This window comes from Mus pahari, chromosome 2 (assembly GCF_900095145.1).
Source record: "Mus pahari chromosome 2, PAHARI_EIJ_v1.1, whole genome shotgun sequence".
Lineage (NCBI taxonomy): Eukaryota > Metazoa > Chordata > Mammalia > Rodentia > Muridae > Mus > Mus pahari.
In genome coordinates this window covers 140,489,923-140,505,179 of record NC_034591.1, presented here as the reverse complement: position 1 = coordinate 140,505,179, position 15,257 = coordinate 140,489,923, and the positions used below count along the sequence as shown (strand labels likewise).

Sequence of the window (15,257 nt, the reverse complement as noted above, 5' to 3'; positions counted from 1 at the left end):
CTTCTTCTTCTTCTTCTTCTTCTCTCTCTCCTCCTCCTCCTCCTCCTCCTCCTCCTCCCTCCCTACATCTTCCTCTGTTATGCTGGGCCTGTTATGCTGCCCAGACAACAGGCTGGTCCTGAATTCCTGGACTCCATCCACCCCACCCCCTTAGGAGACATGCCACAGCAGCACCTGGCCTTTTGCACTCTAAAAACAACCAACCAGTGAACAAGGAACAGCAAGGACAGTGAGGGAGGGACTCTTAGGCAGATAGAGAGGATTAACACAGCCCTGGAGTGGGGCTGGTCTCACACACTCACAGCGTTCCCTGTGAGGAGCCCGAGGTCTGACCTCACCTCACGCTAACACCTTGTTTGATGTAATCAAAGGACTGAATCATTGTGCCCTCCACTCTGCCTTCGTGACTTCTGTCAGATCAATCACATCTGAAGCTGAGTCTGGCAACACTAGGGAGGTGTGTGGAGAGAGTGAAATGGTCACTTCGGTCACTTTGGAGTTCTCAAAAACAGTTCCTGACTAGGATGGTCCCTCGGGCCTCACTGACAACCTACATGAATTCCACTGAGACTCTGGTCTCTGAAGGAAGGTGCAAAAACCTTCAGAGAATGAGCGCTCACTAAGATGACCTGTGATACAGCTTACTCAAAGGGCAGCCTCTAATAAGACGGGATTCCCCAGAGCGTGAGGACATTAAGCTTGAGCGAGACGAATACAGAACAGAGATGAGAAAGAACTTCCTGAAAGTCAGAATTGCCCAATTAAATTGGAAATAATGATTTAGAGCTGTGGCGTTCCTGGGCTGAACAGGGAGTGGCATGATGAGACAGGTTGGGGCAGTCAGCTGCCCTGGCAACACACACACACACACACACACACACACACACACACACACACACACACACCAGGAGCCAGGTCTGTGACCTCTGACTAAATGGCATGAACTGTGCTGGTAGAAACTGTCCGCGGCTGGGGAAAAGCTGCCCTAGCTATGAAGCTTTTACAAGGACTAACCTAGTCTCTATTGCCCACTCGAGTGGGCTTTGGGGACACCCTAGAGCTGCGGAAACCCAGGAGACCTGGAGGAAGGGGACTGAGGGGGGCACTCTCGTGCATGTGTCAGCCTACATGTGTATCTCCCAGGGCAGGCTGGGAGAAGCCTCTCGGGTTGTTAAGACAAGTCAGGGACCCTTTGCCAGCACAGCGTCAGCCTCAGATCGCAAGGCCTTGTAGGTCTCCTCCAAAAGAACAGGCATAGGCTTATCCAGTGTCCCCTAAAACCAAACCAAATCAGTTGTCATTTCCAGGACTTGCCACTAGGGGCAACAGTGTTCCCTGGGATAATGGGGCAGAGAAAGCCCCAGCAGCTGTGGTTTATGGAGGACCCACTCTTGCTGTGATTTGGGATTTGTTTTGTTTTTCTGGAAGCAGAGAGGGCAGGTAGGGAGCATCCAACAGGTGAGGGGTTTGGTATGGTCACTTGTGCCTCACGGCTAAGGGCGAGGGGTTTGGTATGGTCACTTGCGCCTCACGGCTAAGGGCGAGGGGTTTGGTATGGTCACTTGCGCCTCACGGCTAAGGACTTCCTGGGATACTGAGACACAAGGGCCCTACAGGTCTCAATGAAAAATGTGCACCCTTCTCAGGTCAAAAGCAGAGGAAGACACAGTCGGAGAACCGGCCTGAACATCAGACACCCAATTCCAAGGCCAGCCCCGGGGAAACCCCACAGTCATTCTGCCTCTGGGGCTCCCTGTTCCTCTTCTTCTTACTTCCTCTGTCACCTGTGCCCCCAGCAGACACTTCACATTCCCACCGTGCCTCAGCTCCTTTCAGTGCTAGAATAGGCAAACGTCAGACACAGTGAAAACCTCAGCCTCGTTCCTGCTGAGCCACCCCATCCACAGAACCCTGCTTGGCCTGCTGCTGAAGGGGGGTGATCATGTGAAATCATCCAAACATCAGTTAGCTAAAAACAGGCGGGAACAGAGAGGTGACAGCGTGGGCAAGTATCCTCCAAATGGAATGTTCTGGGTCTTCCAGCAAGTGAGTTCAGTGCAGTCCAGGAAATGCTGAGGCGAGGCTAGCACCACACTTTATGCAAGGGGCTGTCTCCACTTCAGGGACACTTAGTTAAGGTCCCTGACACAGACACAGATAGCTGTGGGGCTGGGGTAAGAGAGCAGTGGGGCCTCTGAAGAAACACTGTGAGCAGGCGGTGTCAGCAGGAAGGACAGTAAGTGCTAGGTCTGAAAGGGATTGGAAGGAAGTGAGAGTGTTTGGGGGACATGGCAGGCGACACCAAAGGAGAAGCAAACGCATCAAGAAGGTTGAAGCAGGGGCTGGTGAGATGGCTCAGTGGGTAAGAGCACCCGACTGCTCTTCCAAAGGTCCTGAGTTCAATTCCCAGCAACCACATGGTGGCTCACAACCATCCGTAACAAGATCTGATGCCCTCTTCTGGAGTGTTTGAAGACAACTACAGTGTACTTACATGTAATAAATAAATAAATCTTTAAAAAAAAAAAAAGAAAAAAAAGAAAGTTGAAGCAGATTCAGGGACACCGACCCACAGGGAGAAGAAGCAGGAGAAAAGTTGAAATTGTTTCTGGGGTCCAACCAGAAGACCCTTGAATGCCAGAAGAAAGAGGGTTTACCCTCTCAAGTCTCCAGGACCCAGAGATGGTCGGCTTGGAGGTGGAAAGTCCCTAGGGAGCCATCTAAGCAGACTCTGGAGTCTTTGGAAAACTGCCCTTTCTGTATTTCTGTTTGTTTGTATACACGTCTCGTATAGCCCGGGAAAATACTGATCCTCTGATCCTCATGCCTCCACCTCCCCAGTGCCTGAGTAAGAGACGCATGCCACCAGTTTATGCTGGTACAGGGGGTCAAGCTCGGCGCCTCATGCATGCCAGGCAAGCACTGAGCCAACTGGCTGAGTCATCTCCCAGTCCTGGTTGCTTGCTTCCTTTTAAATTTTTTTTTCCAATTATATTTATGTGTGTGAGGAATTCAAAGTCTTTCCTTCCGTTAAGTGGGTCCTGAGGATCAAACTCAGGCCTTTGTCGTCCCAGACATCTCCTTAGCCTTGTTTGCTGGTTTTTCCTGCCTGGATCTCACTGGGCTGCACAAACTGCCTGTGAACACTCACTTGGGCCTCCTGGGAATCAGGGACAAGTGTGCTCTTCCACACTCAGCTCCCGGTATCTTTACAAGCAAGCTCTCCCGTATCGTGGCTCTTGGTCCATTCTTTGTTCCAGAAATGTCCTCTCTGCCGCCCCGGAAGCAGAACCCTTTGCGCTCAGCGGCGTGGTCTCAGGACAGAGCTCAATTCCTCCAGGAAGCCTTCCCTGGCTGCCCTAGGTAGGAACTGGTCCCTCTAACGTGTGCTCATGGTTTCCGGTCCATTACGTCTATATCTACCTCTACAATGTTTTATCTATCCGTCTGTCTCTCCACAGGTCTGGAATTCCCTGCCTCTGTCTGCCGTTCTCTCATTTGTCTTTAGATTCCTTAGACCCCGCACAGGTGACCAGGAGGAAGGAAGGCAGAGAGAACAGGAGCCTGAGGCTGATGTGAGGCACCAGCAGCTGGACCCAGTGGCCTTGTATGCACTGTCTTCCATGATCTGCCACCTCCTGCTCAAGCCCCCAGTCTGTCCCCAACTCTTCAGCAAAGACATAGCTCCCGTTGGCTGCCTCCTGTTGCTAGGAACTTCCAGCACCTCATTGACATAGATGCCCTGCCTCTCCCCAGAGATGTGGACTGGGTCAGACTCAGGGCTCAGGCTCATCTCTGCACCCTCCCACCTCTTGAAGCCAACTCCATAAGTTCCACCGCCAGGCCCCAAAGTTACCTTCCAGGCAGAGCCTTTCGATTCTCCAAACTCAGGTCCTAGGACACCTTATCAGTTGTAGGGTCAAGCTTAGGGCCCAGAGAGGAAACTGAGGCACGGTCAAGGCGTGTGATCCTTGTTATGGCTACCAGGAGCATCTAAGGGAGCAGAGAAAGAAAAGAGGTATTCAGGGGGGTCCCCTCTGTCCTGACCAGTGACTCCCCGCCCCTCCCGGCAGAGTCCCAGCCTCTGGCATCCTTCTCATCTTCAGGAGACTATTCAGTTCCTCTGCATGTGTTCCCCTCTCAGCCCACCCCAGGAGTCTGTCCTCCATAGCACAGGGGGAGCTCAAGGGAAGGGGCAGCTGTAGAGAGGCCGGCCGGACAGAGCCAGAATAGAAGGAAGGAATGGACCAAGAGAGCCTGCGTGTCCACCTGCCCACGCACCTACAGCTGGCCACACCTCTGTCTTTAGCTGTGTCTGGGAACCTCTCCTCCCAGGGAGGCTTGATAGAGGCCCCGGGGCACAGGGAGGTGGAGGTGGGACCTCAGCCCAGAGGGAAGGGAAAGGGTTAACTCTGCCTGGGTCTATGGGAGACAAGAGAAGCTCACCCCAGGGGCATGTAAGTCCAGGATTGTCTCTCCTACTTTCTCAATTCCAGTTTCCCTCTTTCTCCTCTTTCCATCTTTGTCTGGGAAACAGTGGGAGGAGAAGCCCTCAGCACCAGTGTCTCTGGGGTGTCATTTAATATGGCCAGTCATCGGCACCAACTGCTTCATTAACTCTCTCTCTCTCATGGCTACTCATCATCCCTGGATATGTCTTCCTCATCTCCTGGCCCCCCACAGTGCGAATGCTAGGAACAGGCAAACCCTGCATCCTTGACAAAGGATGCTTCTCATCCGACTCCTTCTCCGTCCCACCCCTCACCCCGTGCACACACCTGGGGGACAGGAGGCAGGACAGAGACAACCAGAGGTCAGGACAGCTCCTCTGTAACGCTGAGACCTCACAACACCATAATCTGAGAAAGAACCCTGAAGGGCAAACCTGTGGCTGAGAACAGGAACACACATTCAAACAACCGATGGTAAAGATGCCTCTGCAGGCTGAAATGAACCATGGGAGAGGGGGAAGAATTAGAGCTTTTAGAGCTTTTTTTTTTTTTTTTTTTTTTTTTTTTTTTTTTTTTTTTGAACACAGGGAGACACTTCTGAAAGGGTTTTTGTGGACTTCAGGATGCTTTGTGTGGTAAGAGGTTGCACCAGACCCATCCCGTCCATTGGCGGAAGGAAGATCCCAAAATGGACCTCAGACCTGCCCCCCCCCCAGACTTCCACCTCTGGATCACACATCCATGGGATGGTATAACTCTCATTTCTTCCCTCAGACCGGATGACAGGACTTGGGAATGTGAAGGGAGGAAAAGCCCTTCACATCACGCCCAGCCAGTGCTGTACCACTTTGGAGAAACTGTTCAGTCTGTGTAGCCCTTAGGGAGGCCACACTGGCCCAAGTGCAGTCCGTCGGGAGGGTATGCCCACCTCCCTCCGGGCTTAGGTAATGAGAGTAGTGTTGGGTACGGCTAAGCCTGGCCCCTGACGCCTCCCTGAATCAGACACAAAGTCCACAGAACCTTCCTCCTGTTGCCAGGGCAGGCCAGCAGGTTCACTGGAGATAAGGGCTACACTTTGGACTCCGTGGCCAGAGGACAGCCATGGCGCAGAGAATCCCTGGACCTACGCCCTTCCTGATGCTAGGCTGGCTCCCTTTCAGGGTAACGGTCTAGGACAGGCAAGAGGGGCCTGGGTGCAAAGAAGGGAAGGGTACCTGCCACAAGTCACTTGGTCATTACCTCACCGCCTCCGCCTAGCGGCGCCCAACCTCTCATTTACCCCTCATTACCCTGGCGCCTGGCAGGGGTCTGGCCGGGAAGGGAGGACACGCTGGTGGCCTGCGGGTGGCACAGGTTCCAGCCCCTGGCCCCGACCAGGTGACAGATTGCTGGCTAGTTCAAGTGAAAGTGTGCACCGAGAAGTGAGCACTCCTGGTCTGGGGTTGGTGTACGGAGAGTCCGGCTCCCTTCCCTCTCTGTCCGGGTGACCGGGACCGCGACGCTGCACGGCCCGCAGGGAGGAGGAGGTGCCAGCCCACGTCCCGCCCCTCTGCCTCCACCTTCACCTCCCTTCCTGGCCCCGTGCTGCCTGGTCCCGCGGGCCGCTCGGTCCTAGTCCCAGCCTGGGACAGTGGTGCTCCCATCGCCAAGGAAGTTGACAACGACCCACATTTCCACCGGATCCAGCGGACATCAAGGACAGCGGAAGCTCGGACACCTGCGCTCACAGGTGAGCACTTGGGAGGGCGAGTGCCCGACGGCCAGGGAACCCGGGATCTGGGACAGGGTCGCGGGGCCTCAGAAGGAGGAGGGAAGGAGGCTGGGAACGAGGGAGGGAGAAAAGCTGGGCCTGGGGAAAGATAGAAAAGGTGGGAGTGGGGAGGGATAGTAAGGGGGAGGGGGAGGGAGGGGCGGGGGACTGCCCTTGGGGGCTGGACTGTTGTTGGCCCGGGGGCGGGAGACATAATGAGCAATCTCCTCTGTGTGTAAGTCAGAGAAAGTTAGGGGAGAGAAATGGAGACTCCTAGAGCCCAGTTGGTGGGAAACCAGCTCCTGTATAGGGTTCTTGAGCCCAGCTCCCATTAAGGGCCTCTTCCCTTCAGGCCCTGCCTACTGCAAGGGATGGGTCTTCCATCCAGGCTTAGAAAGGAGGGGTGGAGTCCTGCATCTGACTTCCAGCTCTATCCGTGGTGGTGCCCTCTGAGGCCAGGAAAAACCGAGCTTAGTGGGAGACCAGCCGGCTGCCTCAGCTAGGCACATCGCTCCAGACCCTGTCTGACAGCTCTCCCGACTTCGCCAGATTGTGCGTGGACGTGGGGGGTTTCCAGGTAAGGCATGTGCAGACTTCTCAGTAAAGGGACAGAAAAGATATATTGTAGAGTCAGTCTCCTGTCTATCGAGTCTCAGTTGTGACTAACTGAAAAGCAGCCATGGATGGCGAGCCGACCAGTAAGGGTGGCTGTCTGGCTGGCTGAACCGTGATAAAACTAGCTGTTAACTCATGGAGTGTGAACTGTGTGTATTGTTCTCTTTCCCCAAATATTATTTTTCTTTTTTGCTCACCCCCTCCCCACTATTTAAAAATGTAAACGTTGCAAAGCATGATGGAATACATCTGTGATCACAGCACTCTAGAAATTGAGGCAGGGGGATGCAGAGTTAGAGGGTAGCCTCACCTGGGTTACACTGTGTATTCCAGGTCAGCCTGGGCTATATTAAGAGGTCCTCCTGTCTCAAATCAGGAAAGAAAATAAAAGCCGTTCTTAACCCATAGTCTGTTCCGGCACGAGGAACCCACTTGGCTGTCTCTAGTCAGCTTTACCTGTCCATGGAGTTTGTGCAGTGTTGACAGGTAATGCAGGAAAAGAGACAGCTAGGTACAAGAGAGCGCCTTCTTCCTGGGGCTATCTAGAGGTTTCTGTGACCCTTGCTCCCATCTGCTCTTAGACTACAGCATCCTCTGAGGCTGAAGTGTGAATGTTTCCCAAGTATAAAGCAGATGTTCCTACCCAGCATGCACCTGGTCCTGCCCTCCCCCTACTTACTTATAGATAGCACACACCCCACCTCCCCCCAAGGGATCACCATCTGGCCCTCTTCTTCCCCACTCTGTCCTCTTGTCTTTCCTTGCTCTCCATCCTGTGGAGACATTCATCACTAATCCAGTCTGGGCTTTCTGTCTTGCAGAAAAGGGGACACCCCCCTTTCTCCTGGACATTGGCGCTATGATCCTTTGGGGGTAACTCAGGAGAGAAACAATGCAAGCCTTTGGTCCTCCAAATGAGGGCCCCCTCCAAGGCCTGGTTGCTTCCCGAATTGAGAAAATTGAGACTTACGGGGGCCATCATCAGACTTCTGCCCACAGCACTCCTGGGAATATATTTCCCAGAGGAGGACCTGGAGAGGTGAGTTCGCCTGTGCCCCAAAGGTGACCTGGGTGGGGCAGGAGGGACGACTCCAAGGCTTTGAAGTCTGTCCCCTTATAGTTTCACAGGCTGCTCTAGTCTTGTCCCTTAACCTCCTCCGCTTTCCGGGGTTGCTGGGTGGGGGGTGGGGGTGGGACCTGGCCAGGATTCCAGTGCTTCACACCCAGCCCCAGACAACAGTGGGAGAGGCGGGGAGCTCAGAGGAGGGATTGGGTGGCATTTCTGAATTACCAGAGCAGTGGGGAAAGACATCTGTCAGTCTCTCCTTGAGTTGGGAGGAGTCAAAAGCTCCCTGAGTCAGGGTTGAAGAAGAGCAAAGGTTCAGGATGCCCCTGCTCTCACAGGGGAGGAGGGGGAGTGGCAAGAACTGTCTCTGCCCTGCCCCTGGCTCCACCTACCCGGCTCACTTCCAAGCCTAGTAGAGGAAAGGGGTGTGGAAGCCAGGGCTTAGGCTGTTTCTGCCCTTGGTGCTTCCTTAAGAACAGTTCCCCTTCTAGCTGGGGGTATTCCCTGCCTCCCTAGAGGATTCCACCCCTGGAGACGAGACTTGCCCAGGCAAAGGGCAGAAAGGGACACTAGGAAGTATACTGTAAGGCAACCTAGGCCAAGGCAGACAAGGAATGTGACCAGGCCTGCCTTGGGAGGAGACTTGTGGCTTCAACCTCTAGCACAGAAGGACAGCAATCGCCAGTGCCATAGGACACTAGCTGCAGGCCCTAGGGAGGAGGCTGAACCTTCGCGGTCTCTCATTTCCCACATGTGAGGGAACCCAGCTGCCCGCAGAGGGATGAACTCAGAACACAGCGTGGACCGTCCTCTGCTACTGAGAGCCCTTGGCACAGAGGGCATGTGTATAGCCAGGCAGAGGCTGGGTACCTGACGCAGAGCCCAGGCATGTGTGTGCCTGTGCACAAGCGCTGCGGGAGGCCTCAGCCTCTACCTCCGGGCTCCCCCCCCCCCCCGGGGAACCAGGCAGGCATGCCCCTGCCCAGCTGAACTTGGCTTCCCTGGCAGCAGCCACTGTGACTCAAAGCAGCAGCGACTCACACCAAACTGGTTTGATGAGAGCAGCGAGCCAGCCCAACTTGCAGAAGCAAGGGATAAGACCCAGGGCCAAGCTCGGCCCCTGCCACCTCTCTAGTATTTCTGGTACTCCCAGAATTTGCCTTGTCTTCTCCCCCAGGACCCAGGTCGCAGACGCCGACAGCACCATGTCCCTTTTGCCAAGAGCTCTGGCCAGACCCGAGGCCTGTCTCCTCTGGTGCTTCGGGAACCAGAGCCAGAGAAGAGGCATGGAAGCTATTTTGGGGTCGGCCCACCTCACTCCCCAAAACTCAAGGTAAGGATTCCCTTGCCTTCTGCCCCTCTGCTCACAATCCCAGCCATGATGGCCTCTAGAGACAGTCAAGCCCAGAAACTCCACGCTGAACTGAACGCTGGCAGGGAGCCTCTGAAGCAGGCACATTTGAGAAATCAATCAGCGAAGGCTCTCTGCAGAGGCGCTCCCAGGAACAGCTCTGTGGTGATGCATTGGCTCCCATGAGACTAAACTATTAATATTAAATTCCCTGCTTTGGGGGCTGGAGAGATGGCTCAGCAGTTAAGAGTATGGGTTACTCTTCCAGAGGACCTGGGCTCAATTGCCAGTACTGACATGACAGCTCACAATGGTAACTCCAGTTCCAGGGGACCTGACACCCTCACACAGACATACATGCAGGTGAAACATCAGTGCACATAAAGTAAAAATAACCTCACAGCTTTTGGAAATTACCAAATAACATGAGATCCAGGGACAATCTCTACTCTCCCAAAGCACCCCCATCCCAGCCAGGAACCCCACCACTTCCTCCCATGTCACAAGAAGGGCAGAGTGCGCATAGGAATTGTTTGTCCCCCGTTATTTGACACCAAAACCACTTAGGAGGAGCAATGTTAAGACACGATGTGTCACAGATATCTCTACTTTGAGCCAAGCACGATGAGGCACATTTACAGTCCCAGCACACAGGAGGCTGAGGCGGGAGGGCTGCAAGTTCAAGGTTAGCCTGAGCTGCATCGCAAATCCCATCTACAACACAACCCAGAATGTGTCCATTTTATGTCGCCGTGTTACCCGAGACCATGCCTTTTTGTTTTATTTTGTTGTCGTTGTTTTGGTTTTTCAAGACAGGGTTTCTCTGTGTAGCCCTGGCTGTCCTGGAACTCACTCTGTAGACCAGGCTGGCCTCGAACTCATAGCGATCCACTTGTCTCTTCCTCCAAGTGACTGGGATCAAAGGCGTGCGCCCCCACCACCCAGCATGACCATGCTTTCTTAAGTCTAGTCCTGGTCCTTACTTGAAGGCTCGCAGTCTGGGGTGTATGTCTTAGTGGTGGAGGGCTTGCCCAGGGTGCAGAAAGTCCTGGGTTCAATTTACAGCACAGCCAAAAACTGAGAGGTTTTTCCCTTCCCTTCCCTTCCCTTCCCTTCCCTTCCCTTCCCTTCCCTTCCCTTCCCTTTCCGTTCCTTTCCTTTTTTAAAGTAAAGAAAATCAATTCTTAAGGACCACTCTGAGAAGTCTGATTCTGCCCTTCATCCCTATTCTGAATTGGGAAACTTCTAGAAGGAACTGCTCTGGTCAGGGAGGTCCCCTCAAACCTCTACCCTGGGATCTTTTCTTTCTGCAGACAAAACTGTAACTTCATTTCCTGGGCAATAACAAACCTACTCATTGTCCTGCCGGGCACAAGTGTGTATATGCGCACGCATGCACAGCCCATCCAGCATCACAGCACCAGATGCTGAGGACATGTCAGGCTAACTAACCATCGTCCTTGTTCTCCTAGGAAGTCACCAGGGCCTTTGAGCTAGAACAGAGGCTGCACACATTCAGCATGTTTGGGATGCCCCGCCTGCCACCAGAGGATCGGAGTCACTGGGAGATAGGAGAGGGAGGGGACGGTGCCCTGACCATGGAAAAGTCCTGGAAGGAGCTGGTGCTGGAACACAAGGTGGGTTTGAAATGGTATACGTCCCCATAATGCATCAGACACACACACACACACACACACACCCATGGGTCTCACTTTTGTCCTGAAAAAGGCAAAGGCCGAGGGATACAGCGTGTAGAAGGGGAAAACCTCCAGAGATCTGTTCAAACCCCTGCTCTGCCACCAAGTAGTGAAACCTTGGTTGTGACAGAGGACCTCCCGAGCCTCACTTGCTTCATATGGAAAATGGGAGTGAAGCCTCTTACAAGCTAGAGAACTGGCTAAGATGAAAAGGCCTTGGGTAAAGGGACCAGAACTGGTGGTGCTACTCCAGCTCTTGACAAATGACACCTGCTCTCATGAGTGGTCCCCAAATGAACCAGCACTGTCCCCCTCAGGAGATGAACCGCCAGCTTTGCCACCAGCAGGAAGCACTGTGGGAGCTCCTGACCACTGAGCTGATCTATGTGAGGAAGCTCAAGATCATGACTGATGTGAGCCACCTTCAACCCCGCCTACTCCCTACCTGGGTCCTTAGTACTATCTCCATCCTCCCAGAGCAGAAGGGCTGGAGTGAGGGATCGATCGATCGGATCGATCGATCGAGAGGCAGGAATCTGAGCCATGGTTTCAGACGTGCTCGGGGGTGGGGGTGGGGAGGAGGACACTGAAGATGGCGGTGCTGGGAGGACCCTGAAGGAGGGCGGTCAGGCACTGAGCCCCTGTCTTCCTCCTGTCTCTAGCTCCTGGCAGCTGGTCTGCTGAATTTGCAGCGGGTGGGACTGCTGACTGAGGTGAGTGGAAGCAGAGGAGGAGGCAGGGCCACGGCGAGACCCCCAGGCCTAGACCCCCAGGCCGCACTCAGCAGACCACAGGGCCCTAGCTCCCCTGGTGCTATGGGGGTGGGGTGGGGGTTAGAGGGACTCCCTAGGGTCTTCCAGGCCACTGTCAGGCTCTCCCCCTCCTCCCCAGCCCTGTCCCCGAGACTGAAAGTCTTTCCCTGTCCCTTCCTGTCTGTGACAAATGTCTGCTACTGAGTTCTGCTCACTCCTCCAGGTGTCAGCTGAGACCCTGTTTGGAAATGTCCCCAACCTGATTAGAGCCCACCGGAAATTTTGGGAGGAGGTGCTGCAGCCCATCTTGGAAGACACTCGAACGTCTGGCCAACCTTTGGACCCTGTCAGCTTACAAAATGGCTTCCTGACAGTGAGTCTGGGGAGACCCAGAAAAAGCAGGATAAGGACAGCCCAAAAGAATCCACAGGGCATGGCCCAGTCCAACTCTAAAGCATATCCACATCTCCTTCACTCCAAAGGCTCTTTGGTCTTCTAGGGACGCTTATGAAATGAAAATATATCTAGGAGGTGGGGGAGGGGTGCTCTCATCAGTGCTACAGTTTGTATTCCTTTTTATTTTATTATTATTTTATGGTTTTTTGTTATTGGATTGGGGAGGGTTGTTTTGTTTCTGAGACAAGGTCTTCTACGTAGCCCTGGCTATCCAGGAACTCACTCTGTAGACCAAGTTGGCCTCAAATTCACAGAGATCCGCCTGCCTCTGCCTGCCTTCTGAGTGCTGAGATTAAAGGCATGCACCATCTCCACTTGTTTTTGGTTTTGTTTTGTTTTGTTTTAAAGACAATGTTGCCCAGGCTAGCCTCAAATTCAAGCTCTTCCTGCCTTAGCTCTTCAAGTACTCTAATAACAAATGTGCATCACTTGGCAGCAATAAAATATTAACTATTTCATTGAGACCCAGCAGCGAACAGATCAGAGCAAGACCTCGGTCTAAAGGGAGGTGGCTCAGCAGTGCAGAGCACTTGCTCCTCTTGCAGAGCACCGGGATCTGTTTCCCAGCACCCACATGGTGGCTCGCAACCATCTGTAACTGGTTCAAGGGCGCCTGGCTGGCCTGACGTCTAAGAGAACCAGGAAGGCACATGGTACACATACACACATGCAGAAGAAACACTCATACACATAAAATAAAATAAATAAATTTAATAAAATGTCTCTTAAAGAATGCTGCCCAAGTAAGGAGATCCCAGAGGCAATGAACATGAAAAAGAGCTAGCCCGGGCTAGGCTTTCTTCCATAGTGTCTCCAGGTCAGGGGGGAAACTTTGGGATGGGATACAAAGCTAGTTTGGACAGGTTCCTGGGAGCCCCGGCACCTTTTTCCTTCAGGGCTGGGCTTCTGGGCAACTTTCAGGTCAAAGAAACAGGAGCCCTGGTGTCCCGAAAACAAGTCAGGCTGAATTATTGATGGTGAGAGAGCGAATCCAGAGGAGCGGGCACAGCCAGTGCCACAGAGTGGGCACAGCCAGTGCCACAGAGAGAATGAACTCCAGGGGTGGCCAGGGTCTGTCTCTCAGGGTGTCGGTTCCTCTCTGGAGCACAGAATGAGGGGTCTGGCTGTGGGAGATGTCTTGGGAGGTGGAAGCCGGCAGAGGCTCCTCAGAGGGACTGTGTGAGGCTCTCCTCAGCCTGCTGCCATGGTCTACCTCCAGAGTTTATTCATGGCCCTCTCCTGCCTGCTTTATATGTGTTCCTCCAGTTTGGCCAGCGGTTCCAGCCTTACGTCCTGTACTGCCTTCGAGTAAAGCAGACCATGGCTTACGCCCGGCAGCAGCAAGACAGGAACCCTCTGTTCCACACCTTCGTGCAGGTAGGGTGCGGTGGAGCACAGGGGCAGCGGGGCAGGGGGCGCAATTGCACAGCCAGGTCACCCTAGGCTTCAGCAAGGTTGTGGCGGTTGCCCCGAGGCAGTGCGGGCAGGAGGGGCCCTGCAGACTCCTGAGCTCTACCCTGTCTCCCCCACCCCCACCGCAGTGGTGTGAGAAACACAAGCGCTCTGGAAGACAGACACTGGGTGACTTGCTCATCAAGCCCCACCAGCGCATCACCAAATACCCACTGCTGCTGCAGGCTGTGCGCAAGAGAAGCCCCGAGCCCCGAGCCCAAGAGGCCCTGAATGCCATGGTAGGTATTCAGGTGGGGTTGGGCCCTTGTGTGGTGGGGGCTGGCGGGTGATGGGTAAGAACTGATCTCTAGTGCTCCCCGAAGGTCTCGTTCCTCCTACAGTGCTGGTCGACTAAACCTAGTTTAGAGTGCTGTGCTACCATTGGGTGGGGAAGCCGGGCTCAGCTGTACCTCCTTTTGCTTCTCACACTCCAAGATCGAGGCTGTGGAGTCCTTCCTGCGATACATAAATGCCCAGGTCCGACAGGGCGAAGAGCAGGAGAGTTTGATGGCTGTGGCCCAGCGCATAGGGTCCTATGAGGTGCTAGAGCCCTGGAGCGAGGAGGTGGAGAAGGTGAGAAAACGCACTCACTCCAAGCTCCGGGGGGAAAGAGATGGAGGAGAAGCCTGGTGGGGAAAGGACAGAGGTACCTGAGTACCACAGCTGGGTGTGTCCATCCTTCCTTCCTATGGGAGGAACCCAAAGGGCAGATGGGAAAAGTAAAAAGGGGACCCTGGGCGTGTCTGCTGTGGCTCCAGCTACAGAAAGGATGGACTAGGTCACAACACAAGGAGCCACCGTGGGTTGGGATGGAGAGGCTAGCCTGCACGATCCCCTGATCCCCTTTCTGCTTGCTCTCTGTTCCCTTAGAGCCTGCGTCTGTTCTCCACCCTGGATCTGATGACTCCTGTACTAGGGGTTGCCCCTGAGTACACCAGGCAGCTGCTGCTGGAAGGACCTGTGCGGGTGAAGGAGGGACGAGAAGGGAAGGTGAGGGTGCCCTGCACAGAGGTGACATGTAAGGACACGGCATAAGAGGCAAATGAGCTGGGAATGGGGCTGGGGAGGTGACTTGGTGGTGAAGACCTGGCAGTGGAGCGAGTGGGGGCTCAGCAGGTAAGGGCGCTGGCTGTTCTTGCAGAGGACCCGGGTTCAGTTCTCAGCACCCACATGGCGGCAGCTCACAACTGTCTACAACTCCAGTTCAAGAGTCTGACATCTCTTCTGGCTTCCCCAGGCACTGCCTACATGTGCTACACAGACAGGGACATGAAGGCAAAGCATACACATAAAAATCAAACAAACAGCTCTTTCAAAGAAAAACAAGTCAAGAAGCTGTAGTCTACCAAACTGGAGCCAAACATCAAACAAAACAAAACAGGAGAACCCGAGTTTGAATCCTCAACACCTTCTTGAGGAACTGGGCCTAGGGGCTGGAAAGACAACTCAGCAACTAAGAGTGCTTGCTGGTCTCCACCCATTGTCAGGTGGCTTGTCACTTAGCTCCAGAGGATGGTCCAAAACTCTCTTCTGGTCTCCCCGGACACCTTCATTTACATGCATATAACCCCACACAGAGACACATGTTGCTAAATAAAATAAATGTTTGGTTTTTTGTTTTGTTTTATTTTTTAATGTATATGAGTACACTGTAGCTGTCTTCAGAC

At 53.8% G+C, this 15,257-nt stretch overlaps 1 protein-coding gene across 3 annotated transcripts in view; it reads left to right on the top strand.

Moving 5' to 3' along the window:
- Nucleotides 1-5,710: 5,710 nt before the first annotated feature.
- Plekhg6 (pleckstrin homology and RhoGEF domain containing G6) overlaps nt 5,711-15,257 on the top strand; it is an 18,930-nt gene continuing 9,383 nt past the window's right edge. Inside the window, exons 1-13 of one of the 3 annotated variants that reach the window (XM_029535315.1) lie at nt 5,986-6,180; nt 6,554-6,778; nt 7,225-7,302; nt 7,638-7,855; nt 9,060-9,215; nt 10,706-10,870; nt 11,248-11,343; nt 11,593-11,643; nt 11,906-12,055; nt 13,405-13,515; nt 13,680-13,829; nt 14,026-14,163; nt 14,461-14,580. In XM_029535315.1, the coding sequence (XP_029391175.1) occupies nt 7,709-7,855; nt 9,060-9,215; nt 10,706-10,870; nt 11,248-11,343; nt 11,593-11,643; nt 11,906-12,055; nt 13,405-13,515; nt 13,680-13,829; nt 14,026-14,163; nt 14,461-14,580 (1,284 nt within the window). In that variant the 5' untranslated portion in view covers nt 5,986-6,180; nt 6,554-6,778; nt 7,225-7,302; nt 7,638-7,708. Of the gene's footprint in view, nt 6,181-6,553; nt 6,779-7,224; nt 7,303-7,591; nt 7,856-9,059; nt 9,216-10,705; nt 10,871-11,247; nt 11,344-11,592; nt 11,644-11,905; nt 12,056-13,404; nt 13,516-13,679; nt 13,830-14,025; nt 14,164-14,460; nt 14,581-15,257 lie in introns of those variants that run through there. The other 2 variants (XM_021191522.2, XM_029535317.1) reach the window with 2 other exon arrangements.